The sequence below is a fragment of the Egretta garzetta genome, unplaced genomic scaffold (assembly GCF_000687185.1).
Source record: "Egretta garzetta isolate BGI_Z169 unplaced genomic scaffold, ASM68718v1 scaffold1030, whole genome shotgun sequence".
Classification (NCBI taxonomy): Eukaryota; Metazoa; Chordata; class Aves; order Pelecaniformes; family Ardeidae; genus Egretta; species Egretta garzetta.
Window position 1 is genome coordinate 452,657 of NW_009258308.1, and position 11,947 is coordinate 464,603.

General features: G+C 53.5%; 1 protein-coding gene across 1 annotated transcript in view; it reads right to left on the reverse strand.

Moving 5' to 3' along the window:
• Positions 1–1,985: 1,985 nt before the first annotated feature.
• The window catches only part of CHRDL2 (chordin like 2), a gene marked incomplete at its 5' end in the record, with an annotated part of 27,016 nt that continues 17,054 nt past the window's right edge, over positions 1,986–11,947 (reverse strand). Inside the window, 3 exons of the mRNA XM_035894488.1 lie at positions 1,986–2,065; positions 4,301–4,393; positions 9,110–9,292. Coding sequence (XP_035750381.1) covers positions 1,986–2,065; positions 4,301–4,393; positions 9,110–9,292 — 356 coding nt within the window. The remainder of the gene's footprint in view (positions 2,066–4,300; positions 4,394–9,109; positions 9,293–11,947) is intronic.

An 11,947-nucleotide genomic window follows, 5' to 3' on the forward strand; every position in this document is an offset into this window, starting at 1 on the left:
CACCATGACCTACAGGGGCTCAGTATAAGCTATAGGGGCTCAGTAACCTATAGACACCTGCAGAAAGCCCCGTCTGGGCCGGGCAGCGCAGGGTTTGTGCTGGTTTTCTCCAGGCCATCCCTCGGAGCCCATTTCCAACGCCTGCCGCTGCTGGTGAGCCAGCGTAAACGGGGCCTCAGCTCTGCTTCAATTAGGGCGCGCGAGGGGGAGTTAATTAGCCTGACGAGCGAGGGGTCGGGCTCTGCTGGGGGCCGGCAGGGCTGCAGTCATGCACACGGCCATGGGGCGAGAGGGCGGCTTCGCCCCACGCTATGGGGGGCTCCCCCAATGCCCAAAGCACCACTGGGATTTTTTTCCTGGATAAATTTAACCAGATGTCGCTTGGATCATTGCGGGGCTCCGGCGAGCGGGGCCAGGTCGGTGCCCACCGTCCGCTCCGATTATCCCCGGTTTGCCGCAGGTCCGCTGGAGCTGCGGGCGCTTTGCTCCCTGGCTTCGCGATCCTTTGGCCGTGCACAGACCTGGTTCCTGGCCACGTCCCGAGTGCGTGGCAGCAACCGCTGCTTTTTTGGGAGCATAACGAAGAGAGAAGGGGAAGGCAGGGCCGTCCCTGGGGTGGGAGCTGCTCATATTGAGCCGTTTATAGCCCCACGTGAGCGGTTGCCTGTCCAAGAGGGAGCACCTGCACTCACTTAGCAGCTTGCTTGGGTGCCCGTCCAGCACGCCAGGACCTCCCAGTTCCTGGCCCAGGTTTGCCTCCAGCCTTCGCCTGATCCCCGTGCCCGCTGCCAGCCCCGAGCTCCGTTTCCAGCCCCGAATCGGCTGTGGACCGTAAGCCGGTGGGGCGGGATGATTCCCTGCTGATGAGCGAAGCATCCGTGGGATGCTCTCTGCCTGCCCCAGTCCTGCATCCCAAGGCTGAGGACGCTGCCCGAGTGGGTGCAGAGGGGATCAGACCCTACTGGGACCCAACGAGGTCCCCCTGAGCTGTAACACAGACCCTATGGGGAAAGGAAAGCCAGCACAGGAGGCTGAATCAAGAAGACGCTTTAATCAGATTTATCAGACAGCTCTGGATCTCCAAATAAATAGATTTATCAAAACAGAATAAAACAAGAAACCAGGGATAAATACATGTACCAAAACAACCTGAAAATCCCCCAAAGCTATTTCCAGACAGGGGGAGAGTGATGCTGCTGCCCGCCCTCCTCCCCACACTGCAGAAATGGTCCTGTTCGCCCTTTGGGAGATGCCCCTCCTGTGAATACAGCCCAGTAGATATTATGTAGGATATATATAAATATATAGCATAATAACATGCTTAGTAGCGACCTTAGTGCAGTGTTTGGGGGCTCAGACCCTGTCAGCAGGTGGGTCCTCCCAAAAACTACATCCTCAAGCGACCTGCAAAGAAGGCAGAAGAATCCTCCCAGCTGAAGCAGAGGAGAAAGGACCGAGGATTTTTCAAGGAATGCCCTTTGGAGGGTATTCGGCCAAAGAAACCCTTTGCAGATCACGGGGGCTCCACGAAAGGAAATAAGGATGATTTTTCTCTCCTTGCAGGTCATCTTTGTGCCGGCGGTGGTAAAAAGCATGGTCTTGTCCCGCTTTACTGCTAGCTCCTGATGCTCTTCAGAAAAGCCGGGGTGTCGGGGACGTATCCCACCTCTGCACGTCACACCAGGTCCCCCATCTCCCCCATCATCTCTCCTTCCTCCCTCTGCACACCCGACGGCTTGGGTAGCAGGAGACGCCGGCCGGCCCCTTGCGCTCTCCCCCGGGAGAGAGGCACCCGCGGCTCCGTTTGGTTGGTTGGCTGGAATTGCTGTAATTTACACTAGTGTATCCTTTACTGTTGTGCCGGTCTATTGAATAATGCAGCTTTTTTTTTTTTTTTTTTTCTTTTTGTCTTACATACGTGTACGTGTGTAGGTGTGGGTGTGTGGAGATAAATCAATAGCTAGGTTAAAGTTTTTTTTTTTTCTTTACAAGTTCTTTGTTTCTTTCTCCGGGCTCTCTGTCATCCTCAGCTCTGACGTCTGGGCTCGGAAGATGTTCCAGTGACCTGGATGAGCAGAGAGGTCACTCATTAGCAATGACCCTTGGAGCAGGAAAACGCAATTTACCCCACACGTAGCACCCTCCGCACTGGAGGACCCATGAGGACCATGCTGGGAGAGAGGTGGGGAGAGACATCTGCCCACAGCGCTGGCCACGGCCAGAGCAGCTCAGCAGTGGCCAAGTAATCTGCTCCTGGGCTTTGCCATTTGGCAATTAAAATGGTATTGGAGGTCAAGAGGGGCCCTATATCACACAAAAATGCTGCGAGGGCTGGAGCCCCTCTGCTGTGAGGCCAGGCTGGGAGAGTTGGGGGTGTTCAGCCTGGAGAAGAGAAGGCTGCGGGCAGAGCTGAGTGCGGCCGGTCAGGGCTTCAAGGGGGCCCAGAGGAAAGGGGGGGACAAGCTTTTTAGTAGGGCCAGCTGGGACAGGACAAGGGGGGATGGCTTTAAACTGAAGCAGGGGAGGGTTAGACTGGATAGAAGGAAGAAATTCTTTCCAGTGAGGGTGGTGAAACCCTGGCAGGGGTTGCCCAGAGAGGGGGTGGAGGCCCCATCCCTGGGAACATTCCAGGCCAGGTTGGCCGGGGCTGTGAGCAACCTGATGTGGTTCAAGGTGTCCCTGCTCCCTGTGTTGGGGTTGGGCTGGGTGACCTCTGGGGGTCCCTTCCAACCCAAAACATTCTATGATTCTATGATTCTATATCACATATAGACCTCCTGCAATGCAATTAACAGCACAATCAATGGCATTTCCAACGCCTTCCCTGGAAACCACTCGCACGCTCTGAAAAGAAAAGGAGCTCGGTCTGAAGCAGGGATGAATCCCCCTCTCCGCCCCCTCAAAGGATGCTGTAGTGTGAGCGGTTAGGGCCATGCCCTCCCCACCGGGTGCCTGGGATTTGGCTGACTCCCTGCCTCTCATGGGAGGGAAGCGTTTTGCTTGTCCTCTGACTCATCAGAAGGCCAAAATTCACGTTTCACGGGCCATGGGCAGGTTTGCTTCTCTCCCCCCTTCTATCAGCCCTATTTCTTCGGGGTGGGTTGCTCAACCCCCCTCCATTTATACTCATTTTTCCACTGCTGCCCCAGCCTTGGCTCTTCGTGCAGGGTGCCGGAACCACCTACGGTCGGGGAAGGTCCTGCTGCAGAAGGAGACTCCCCCAAATCCCCCCCCAGCCTCACTGGTGAGCTGCAGACTCCCTGCAAAGCAAATGCATCGCTGGGAGCTGGGCAACACCCCAAAAAATGAGCGCAAAGCTCCCTTATCCCTCTCCTTTGCTCCCCCAAAACACCAGCATCCCCGTGCTTGCAGGAGGTGGCTGGAGGTGCTTTCCCTCTAGGTGGTCGCTTCCCCTGTAATCCCAGCAAGGATTATGCAGCCCTAATGTCGTCACCACCACTGGAGGCATATTTTCTAGCTGAATTAATTCCTGTTGTGAAGAAATCACCGGCCAATGCTTTCCTAGAACTTGGAGCAACGGCAGAGGGATGGTTTCACAACAGGGTTATTTGTCAGGGGAAACTGAGGCAAGAAGAGGGTGATAGGTGCCAGAGACCCCATCAGGGGGTGAGACCCAACCTGGGAGCAGGGACTGGAAAATCCCCCAAGGTTTGGTCATGAGATATTGTCCTGAATGGATTGGAGGTGAAAACAAATCTCCACCCTCCCTGGGGCACTGGGTGTGCTGGTATGCACTGGGCAGCAGCGCCGTTCCCGGCTGACCCGATGACCCATGGGCGCTGGACAATACGGTAATGGCTCCGATCCGAACCAAACCCATTAAACTCTACCCCAGCCCGGGCGAAGAGGCAGCCAGGGGGAAATAGCACAGCAGTTTTGCTCCGCGCAGGCACTCTCGGCATGTGCACTGAAATGCCTCCTCATTTTCCCCTCCCCCCCCCGCCCCCCCCCGGCCCCGTAATGCCAGATGGATTAGATATAAAAATCAAACGGTTTTACGGGCTTTGGAGAGACGAAGCCTTTGGATTTCACAAGCGTGCATCCACTTTTAGAAAGCTGGCTGCCCTTTTTGATACCATAAAGCGAAAATGTGACTGCTGACCAGGAGTGTTGTATATGCGTGTGAAGACAGGTCCGCCCCGACCCAGCTATGTTTGCACAAGCCTTCTCCCTGCGGTTCGCCCCACACGCTATGCCGGGATTTACGCAGCAAAACACGGGGTCGTTTGGCACCTGGGCTGCTGGCGGAGTGGGGGAATGGGATTTTTCTTCTCCCTACCTTCGTTCGTCCTGGTGATCAGCCTGAAGTTCTGCGCTTCTTGCTTGAATTCCTGTTTGCTGATCTTCTTGGTCTGTATCAGATGAAATATCCCTGCGGAGAGAAAGAAAGGGCATCAGACTCTGCGATGCTCAATGGAAGGCTCTGGTGGGTTTGGGCGCACACCTCTCTGTCCCCTCCCGAGGTGCAAAAGGGACACGGGGTGCACTGGATGTCCCTGGGGTCCTGGTTTGGTGCAGGACCTGCTGCTGAAGCCCGGTGGGAGTTTGGGAGCGAATCCAGGGCTGGCCAAGGACCAGGAGAAATCTTGTTGGAAATCAGTAACCGCTCGTTAAATCAGAACACAGCAGGGACAACCCCACGAAGCAGGCGAAAGCAATAAGGTTTTGTTGCTCTGAAAAGCATCTGAAGTGGGTCAGACCTCCCCCAAAACTGTAAGAAAAATGAAGGTGAGACCAATGGGATCCCCGTCCTCTCTGCTCACTCTTGACCACCCATCTTCCCCGACCGCAGAGGCCCCTCCATCCTCGGATGCTTTCCTTTCCTGGAAGCAAATGGGGACCGATGTTTCCCAGCCCTCTGCCCCCAGCCCTGAAACTCCTCCAGGATGGAAAAAGCCACGAATGACCTCAGCAGAGATTGATATTTCTGCCGGTGCCAGCACCATCCCATCAGCCGAGGTGCCTGACTCAGACGATTTGACCCAAGAAACCCAGAACCTGCATTTAGCAACGGAAGCGACCTTTCTGCAGGATTAGGGGTTACGATACTCGTATTCGCCCGCAATGCGTGACAAACCGGGCAAGTATGCCTGGCTTATCCTTCCCCACCACCTCTCACCCAGGCTCCCCGTGCGTCCAGCATCTCGCCGCCGGCAGATGTCAGAGGCAGTAAATGGTCCCCCTTATTTGGTTAAGAGACTTTCCCTGATTCCCAGCAGCGATTACACGTAAAAGAGTCTGTAACAAGTGGGAATGGGCTAGCAATCCGTCGAAATGAAATGTTATGGACTTGTGGAAAATGAATAGAGGAAGCCAGAGACATCCAGAGAAATATGTGGATATTTGGACTATTAATAAGTCCTTTAAGTGGGTCAGGAAAAGAAGTCCTACCAGTAACAAAAGAAGAGACTGGATGGACATAATAAAACTGTTAATGACGCAAGAAAGGCACAAGTGTTCAATAAATCCTCCTGCTCTATACTTAGAAAGGAGCAGGAGGGTGTGCGCAGAGTCCCCGTGGCTGATGAAGCACTTTCCAGTACATTAGTAACCAAGAGGATATTTTAAACAAGAGCTACAAGAGATAAACATCTTTTAATCAACCGACCTAGATAATGTTCACCCAAGAGCCCTTGGAGAGCTGGCTGAGACCTTTGGCCTCCGGAACGGTCGTTTCTGACACATGCCAGGAGCTGGGGAGCAGCAGAGGAATGCGGACGATGCTCTAGCGCGCCCAAGGAGGGCGTGAGGCAGGGCAGATAAGAATAGCCCACAGTGACTGCCATCCACCCCAAGAGGCGATGGAGGCTGAAGCTGGAAAAGGGTGATGCCATTTCCCAGTGAGCAGGTCCTGTCCAACAGGCAGGAGTGTTCTTTGCAAAGTTTAGGATGAGATGGGGGGAGATGGTGGGGCTGTTGGGCACTTACCAACCTTCTTGGTGCTCAACGGGGGCTGATAAGAAAGATGGGGACAGACCATAGGGTGGTGAAACCCTGGCAGGGGTTGCCCAGAGCGGGGGTGGAGGCCCCATCCCTGGGACCATTCCAGGCCATGTTGGCCGGGGCTGTGAGCAACCTGATGTGGTTCAAGGTGTCCCTGCTCCTGCAGGGGGGTTGGTCTGGGTGGCCTCTAGGGGTCCCTTCCCACCCAAAACATTCTATGATTCTATGATTCTATGATTTTAGCAGGGCCTGTAGCGACAGGACAAGGGGGGATGGATTTAAACTGAAGGAGGGGTGATCCAGGCTGGGCATGAGGAAGAAATTCTTTACACTGAGGGAGACGTCCCTGCCCATGGCAGGGGTTGGGCTGGAAGCTTTAATGGCCCCTTCCCACTCAAACCCTTCTGTGATTCTATGGTTTAGGCACTGCCTCAGCACCAAAGAGCAAGTAGAGTCCAGTAGAGCACAAGGAATTAATTAAGGACCAGACCCATCACCAAGGGAGCAAATCATTTTTCCTAATTTGGGAGAGACAAGGGAGAGACAGGCTCTTCCACTGTGCCATTCCACCCACCCTAAAATGGGTGGACAGGACATATTGTAACTGCTTTTCTCCGCTGGTTCTCTCTGGGGAACCAACATGACTCTCTAAACACAATACTTAATGCTGGGCTGGGAAATGAAGAGTCTAAATCAAGAAACTGGTCTCAGGACTTGCTAAATCAACTGCAAAATAAAGTCTCAGCGGGCAGATGGAGATGGGAGCATGGGTGTATGAGACCCATCCCAGCAGGACACAACCTTTGACCAGAGCCCCACACCCCGTTTTGGGCTCTGTACTTCAAGAAAGACACGGAAAGAGTCCAGAGCAGAGCTATGGGAAGGACCAAAGAACCAGAAATTTCTAACATCAAGGAAAGACTGAGAAAACTCAACTGCTTAAACTGTGTATGAGAGGACAGAGGCAGGATCTGATGGCACCTTCAGAGGAAAGGAGTCTGCTCTTCACATCCACGGTGGAGAGGATGAGAAGGCATGAGCTCGAGCTGCAGAGAAGCTGCATGTTGGGAAAAGTCTTCCCTTAGGAAGGGGTCTGTGGCTCTGGAAGAAATAAGGTGGGCCACAGAGTCTCCATGGCAGGAGATCTTCAAGCACATGCCACAAAAGCGTGGGGATGGTTGGTCCAGACCCCACAGGTCTCCTCCAGCCCAGGTGCAAGGGTATACCAGCACAGTGAAACACTGGGGATTGCTGAGGGTTCCAGAGCTGCAGGATAGAAAGGAATATTTTGATCCATGTCTAATCAGCAGCCTGGCAGGGTAAATGTGGGAAAGAGGTCCACGGGGGGACCGCACCTCTGAGTACAGCCCAGACCTCCAGCGAGGCAGGGTCCAAGGCAGGAGTCAACGACAGAGCCTCCAAACCGTGCTGGTCCCTCTCTAGTCCTGCCTGTTCATCTGTTGTCCTCCCTCCCCATGATAATTCCTGCTCTAAAACATCAGAAAGTCACATTTCAAAACTCCTGAGGTGTTCAGACCCCTAAAAACATGGGGAAGCCCCCACTGCCACTCATCTGGGGGCTGGTGGTGCAGCACCAGCAAGCTGGGTAAAGCTTTTGGCTGGGTGTTGGCGCCGGTTTCTCCTCCTGCCTCATGGAGGAAACCGTCCCGGCATAGAAATAGATGAGGCCACGTAGGTATCATAAGCCCATACAAAGGCAGATGGATGAGCTCCAGGCGCAACTTGCAGCCTCTTTTCTCTACACACGCTGCTCTGTTGGTAGAGTGATGGACCATGGAGAGGTGGAATCCATATGTGACTGAGCTCATGCTCTTTCCCAATAGTAACACTTTGCTCTGCCAAGCAAAAGAGCTGTGTTGGCCTCGGGGACAAGGGCCTCCCCTGTCCTGGGCTGGCAGGGCTCGGGAGCTCCGTGCAGACGCGAAGCTTTTGGCCTCAGAAGGTGGCAAGAAGGTTTGGGTGGCGACCTCTGCCAAGGAGCGAGGAGAGGAAACGGTGGGGCCCAGACAGTGCAGGCTCAGAGCTGTCCTCCAGCTACAAGGTGCCATTGTGAAGGAGGCTTTGCTGAGGCAGGGGGGAGGACAGGGAGAGGGGCATGGTGGAGGACGGAGGATGGCAGCAGGAGGATGGAAACATGGTGGCAGTCAGGGCTCCATCTCTGGAGTTAATTTCTCTGGCTACTACCCAAGCGTGCCTACCCTCGGCAACCGGGAAAAGCCAGCCCCAGGAGGGATGAGGTCTCCTTAGGGACAGGAGTGAGACATGAACATACCCAAGAGACCAGAGTATCTGCCTACAGATGTCCAGAAGACACCCAGCTACACGGGCTGAGGGTCGCTGTCTCCATAGGTAAAGGTGCGACAAACCTCAAGTGCTCAAGGCGCAAGTTTTTGCAAGGGGTAGACTACGTCCAATGGAGATTTGGGGTTGGGGCACTGCGATGCTTTCCAGGGCCCAAGAAAAACAAAACACAAATATCTACTGGACCAAGCGTCTCTAGTAGAGATAGGCTCCTTTGGTCCCTAAGAGTGTTGCAAAGTTAAAGATATGGGGACAGAGCAAGAGATTGGTGTCATTTGACAGCGTATTTGCCATGCTTTGACCTCTGGAGGACACACCAACAGGAGCATCGAAATCCATCCATCCAAAAAGCGGGTTGGGGACAATCCACCCTGCACGCACCTTTGCAGCAGCTCTGCAAGCTTTGCTCCCCATGATGGGTGGACTGGGGTTAAAAAAAGAGTAAAAGCAAATATATGACCAGAACAATTTTTTTGTTTTGTTTTCCATGTGCGTTTGGCATGGAAGGGGGCAGGTTTGGAGGAGCAGCCCCATGGCCCTTGCCTTGTTTGCCCACATGCTGTTCCTCTGAATAGTGTTGTAGCTCGTGGCAGGGTACACTGGGGCCAAAAGTGGTTTCCAGCCCCTCGTCTGCATGCAACTGCAGAAATAGAGTGTGAAAAGGGGGAGTTGGAAAAGCCAACCTGCTGTCAGCAGGTTTCAACTCGCTACATAAGGTCTGGAATACCATGAGAAAAGCCTGAAAAATTGAACAAAGCTTGGAAAGTACCAGGTTTCCACACACACCTCCTCCGTTTCTGGCTGGTTTCATTAGGGTACTCACCTTTAATAAGCTTCCAGTTGTAGATTTCCACCTCTTCCGCGGGCTCCTTCTCAATCGCTATCGTCCTGAGGATCTCCTTAGAGGTTTCCGAGCTCGGCGGCACAAACATATACACCAGGACACGGTTGGGGTTCTTGCCACACCGGGTGGTGACTATTTCATCGGTGGGTTTGACTCTGATTTCTGGGCAGAAACAAGGACAGAGTTCATTAAACACGGGCAGGAAGGAGCTTGGAAGAGCCATCTCAGCACCCAAACTGAGGAGAAGGCATCTCATTGGGTTTGATGCCATGTGGTGCAGCCGCGTCTCTGAATGGGACCTTGGCTCCCAGGGTCCGATGCCCAGAGCCAAGATCAGCTGCAAAGTGAGATGTTGATAAAGGATCTGTGGACCTGCTCATCCCCATATTTTCCATTCCCCTTGGTTTTGGCAGCCTCTATGCCAGCAGGGATAGGGAATGGGGATTTTTTCCACCTGGATCCCCTGTATCCACTGCAAAGACCATGGTGCCATCATCACTGCAAAGCCCAGGCTGGAGTCCCTGCTTCCCATCCTGCTCCTGTTGCCTTCCCAGAGGAGCAACGTCAGCAAAGCGATAGGATGAGCCCACAGCACGGGAGCCAGCACCGTGGCTGGGCTGCCTGGGCAGCGCGCCCGGCTCAGACCCACGGGTGGGCTCAGCCCCAGCCCGAGCCCCCTCCCCGCATGGGGTGCAACAGCGGGGTGACCCACACCAGGAGCACCGGCAGGACCCTACGTGACTTTTTCAGCATCCTTGGTAAAGGAGAGCTGCTAATTTTTTAATTATTTTATGTATCTGGAGTAATTAAGAATCCCCCATGGTTTTGGAAGGAGATTTATTGCCTTTGGTTGTGGTCCTTGGAACGCAGGGGAGCCCAGCTCTGCTGAATTTAGCCTTGTTCTCTCCGTCATTTTGGATGCTGAAGCTTTTTACACTACTCGAAAGAAAGTTTGGCTATAAATAGACACGTGGGGTTTATTTTAGTAGAACAGTTATTTTAGGCCTCATTCTGCTCTCCCCCGTGCTTTCTGGGGTGGTCCTGAGCTACTCTTCTTGGAGAGGGGATGGAAATCCCAATTTAAAAGGATGCAAAGCCAGGCTTTTTCAGCAATGGAAGACAAGCGTTCAGCTCTGCAGGCTCAGCGTGATGTGCGGGGGGACGACCACAGCCCACCACCCTCATCTCTGCCACCACAGGGTGCAGGTGCAGGAAAACCTCCGTCCCAGACCACTAAACTTCACCCGCTCCAGAGCTGCTCTTCGCATCAATCGAGGCAGCCCCCCCTTCATGAGAGGGAAGGAACCACACGTTCTTGTAGGTACAACAGGTATTTAACAACCTCGGAGCTTCACGCTGGAGCCACTCGATGGTCAACAGCGTTGGGGAGGAGGAGCACTGACCCAGGGGTCCCGTCCACTCGCTCTGCCCCCAGCAGCCGCGATGGTTTGCCCATCCAACCAATGCATCGCAACGATTCCCCTTCGATCAGGATCCCTTTCGCAACCAGAAATTGCTCAGCGTTTCTCCCCAAGCTACTGGGTACAACGGAGGAAGAGGAGGACAGTCATGGAAACCGCCTGGAAAAAGAAGATGGGCGAAACCTCCGTGCGGTGAAACAGAGGACAAGCATGTAACTTGGCTGAGCGACGCGTATGTGTGTGCGATCGCTATCTACGAGTACTGGAAAGCAAGGAGAAAATAATTTTGGCTGGGTCAGAGTGTTTAACTGGAAATAAATGAAGACTGAACAGCAGACAAGAGATCCCGGCAGAGAAAGTTGTAGACTTGAAACCAGAAAGACCCGCTATAATGGGAATGCAAGACTGGAAGGGCTCTGCTCAGTCATCACATCCCATTCCCACCAGGCACCACGTCATAAATCTTGCTCATAAACATATCAGAAACCTTATTAAAACACGCTGAGCTTCTGCCCTTCGCTCCCCTGGGGAGGCCATCCCAGAACCTCCCTGCTCAGAGGCTGGAAAACCTTGCAAATCACAGCTGAAATTATTTTGCAGTCTGTTTGCCCCCATTTTCAGATGTGGCAATGCCCCTTGCTTGTTCTCCCCGGTAATACCCCTCCATGAAACCACCCTGGAGACACATGTCAGAGGAGATCACACAGCCATTGCTGCATCTGCAGCCGGGCTCAGAGACACTCAGGTATCTTTAGTCTCTCTAGGAAAGCAGTGGGTGGTCCATCATCTAAACATCTACCCCTGACTGATAGTACAGAGAGGTATAACCTAGAAAATATTCTCCAGTGGGAACAGGAGATCTCATGCCCTGCCACGTCTTTGCCAGGGCTGTGGTTTTAAAGTAAACAGCTTTCCAAAGACTAAGAAGCAACTGAGAGACCCAAAACCCATTGAATATGGAAAAAAAAAGGTGTCCTCTCCACCATGTACCAGCCCCAGCCCCAGCCCAATCCTACCTGGCCCACCCCAATAGGTGTGTGTCCCACACTCCCCTTCCAGGGACAGGGACCTCAACTCAAATTCAAACCAAACCATGAGTGCCAAAGATAACCCTGCGCCCAGAAGGTGTCCTTCTGATCTCAAACCTACATTTCAGCTGCCACAATTTAACCCCACGACTTCTCGTCCCAGCTGGAGGTCTGGAGAACAGACCATGCCTTCTCCCCAGAAAGCATCTTCTATCTGTCTGAAGACTCTTAACGTGTCTCTCCTTGGGCATCTTTCTCCAGACTACACCCACCCAACAGATGCAACCTTTTGGGATCAGTGCAGCTTCCTCACCTTGGGTCAGTTCTGCTGCCCTCCAAGACAGGCCAACCTTTACATCAGTGCTTGC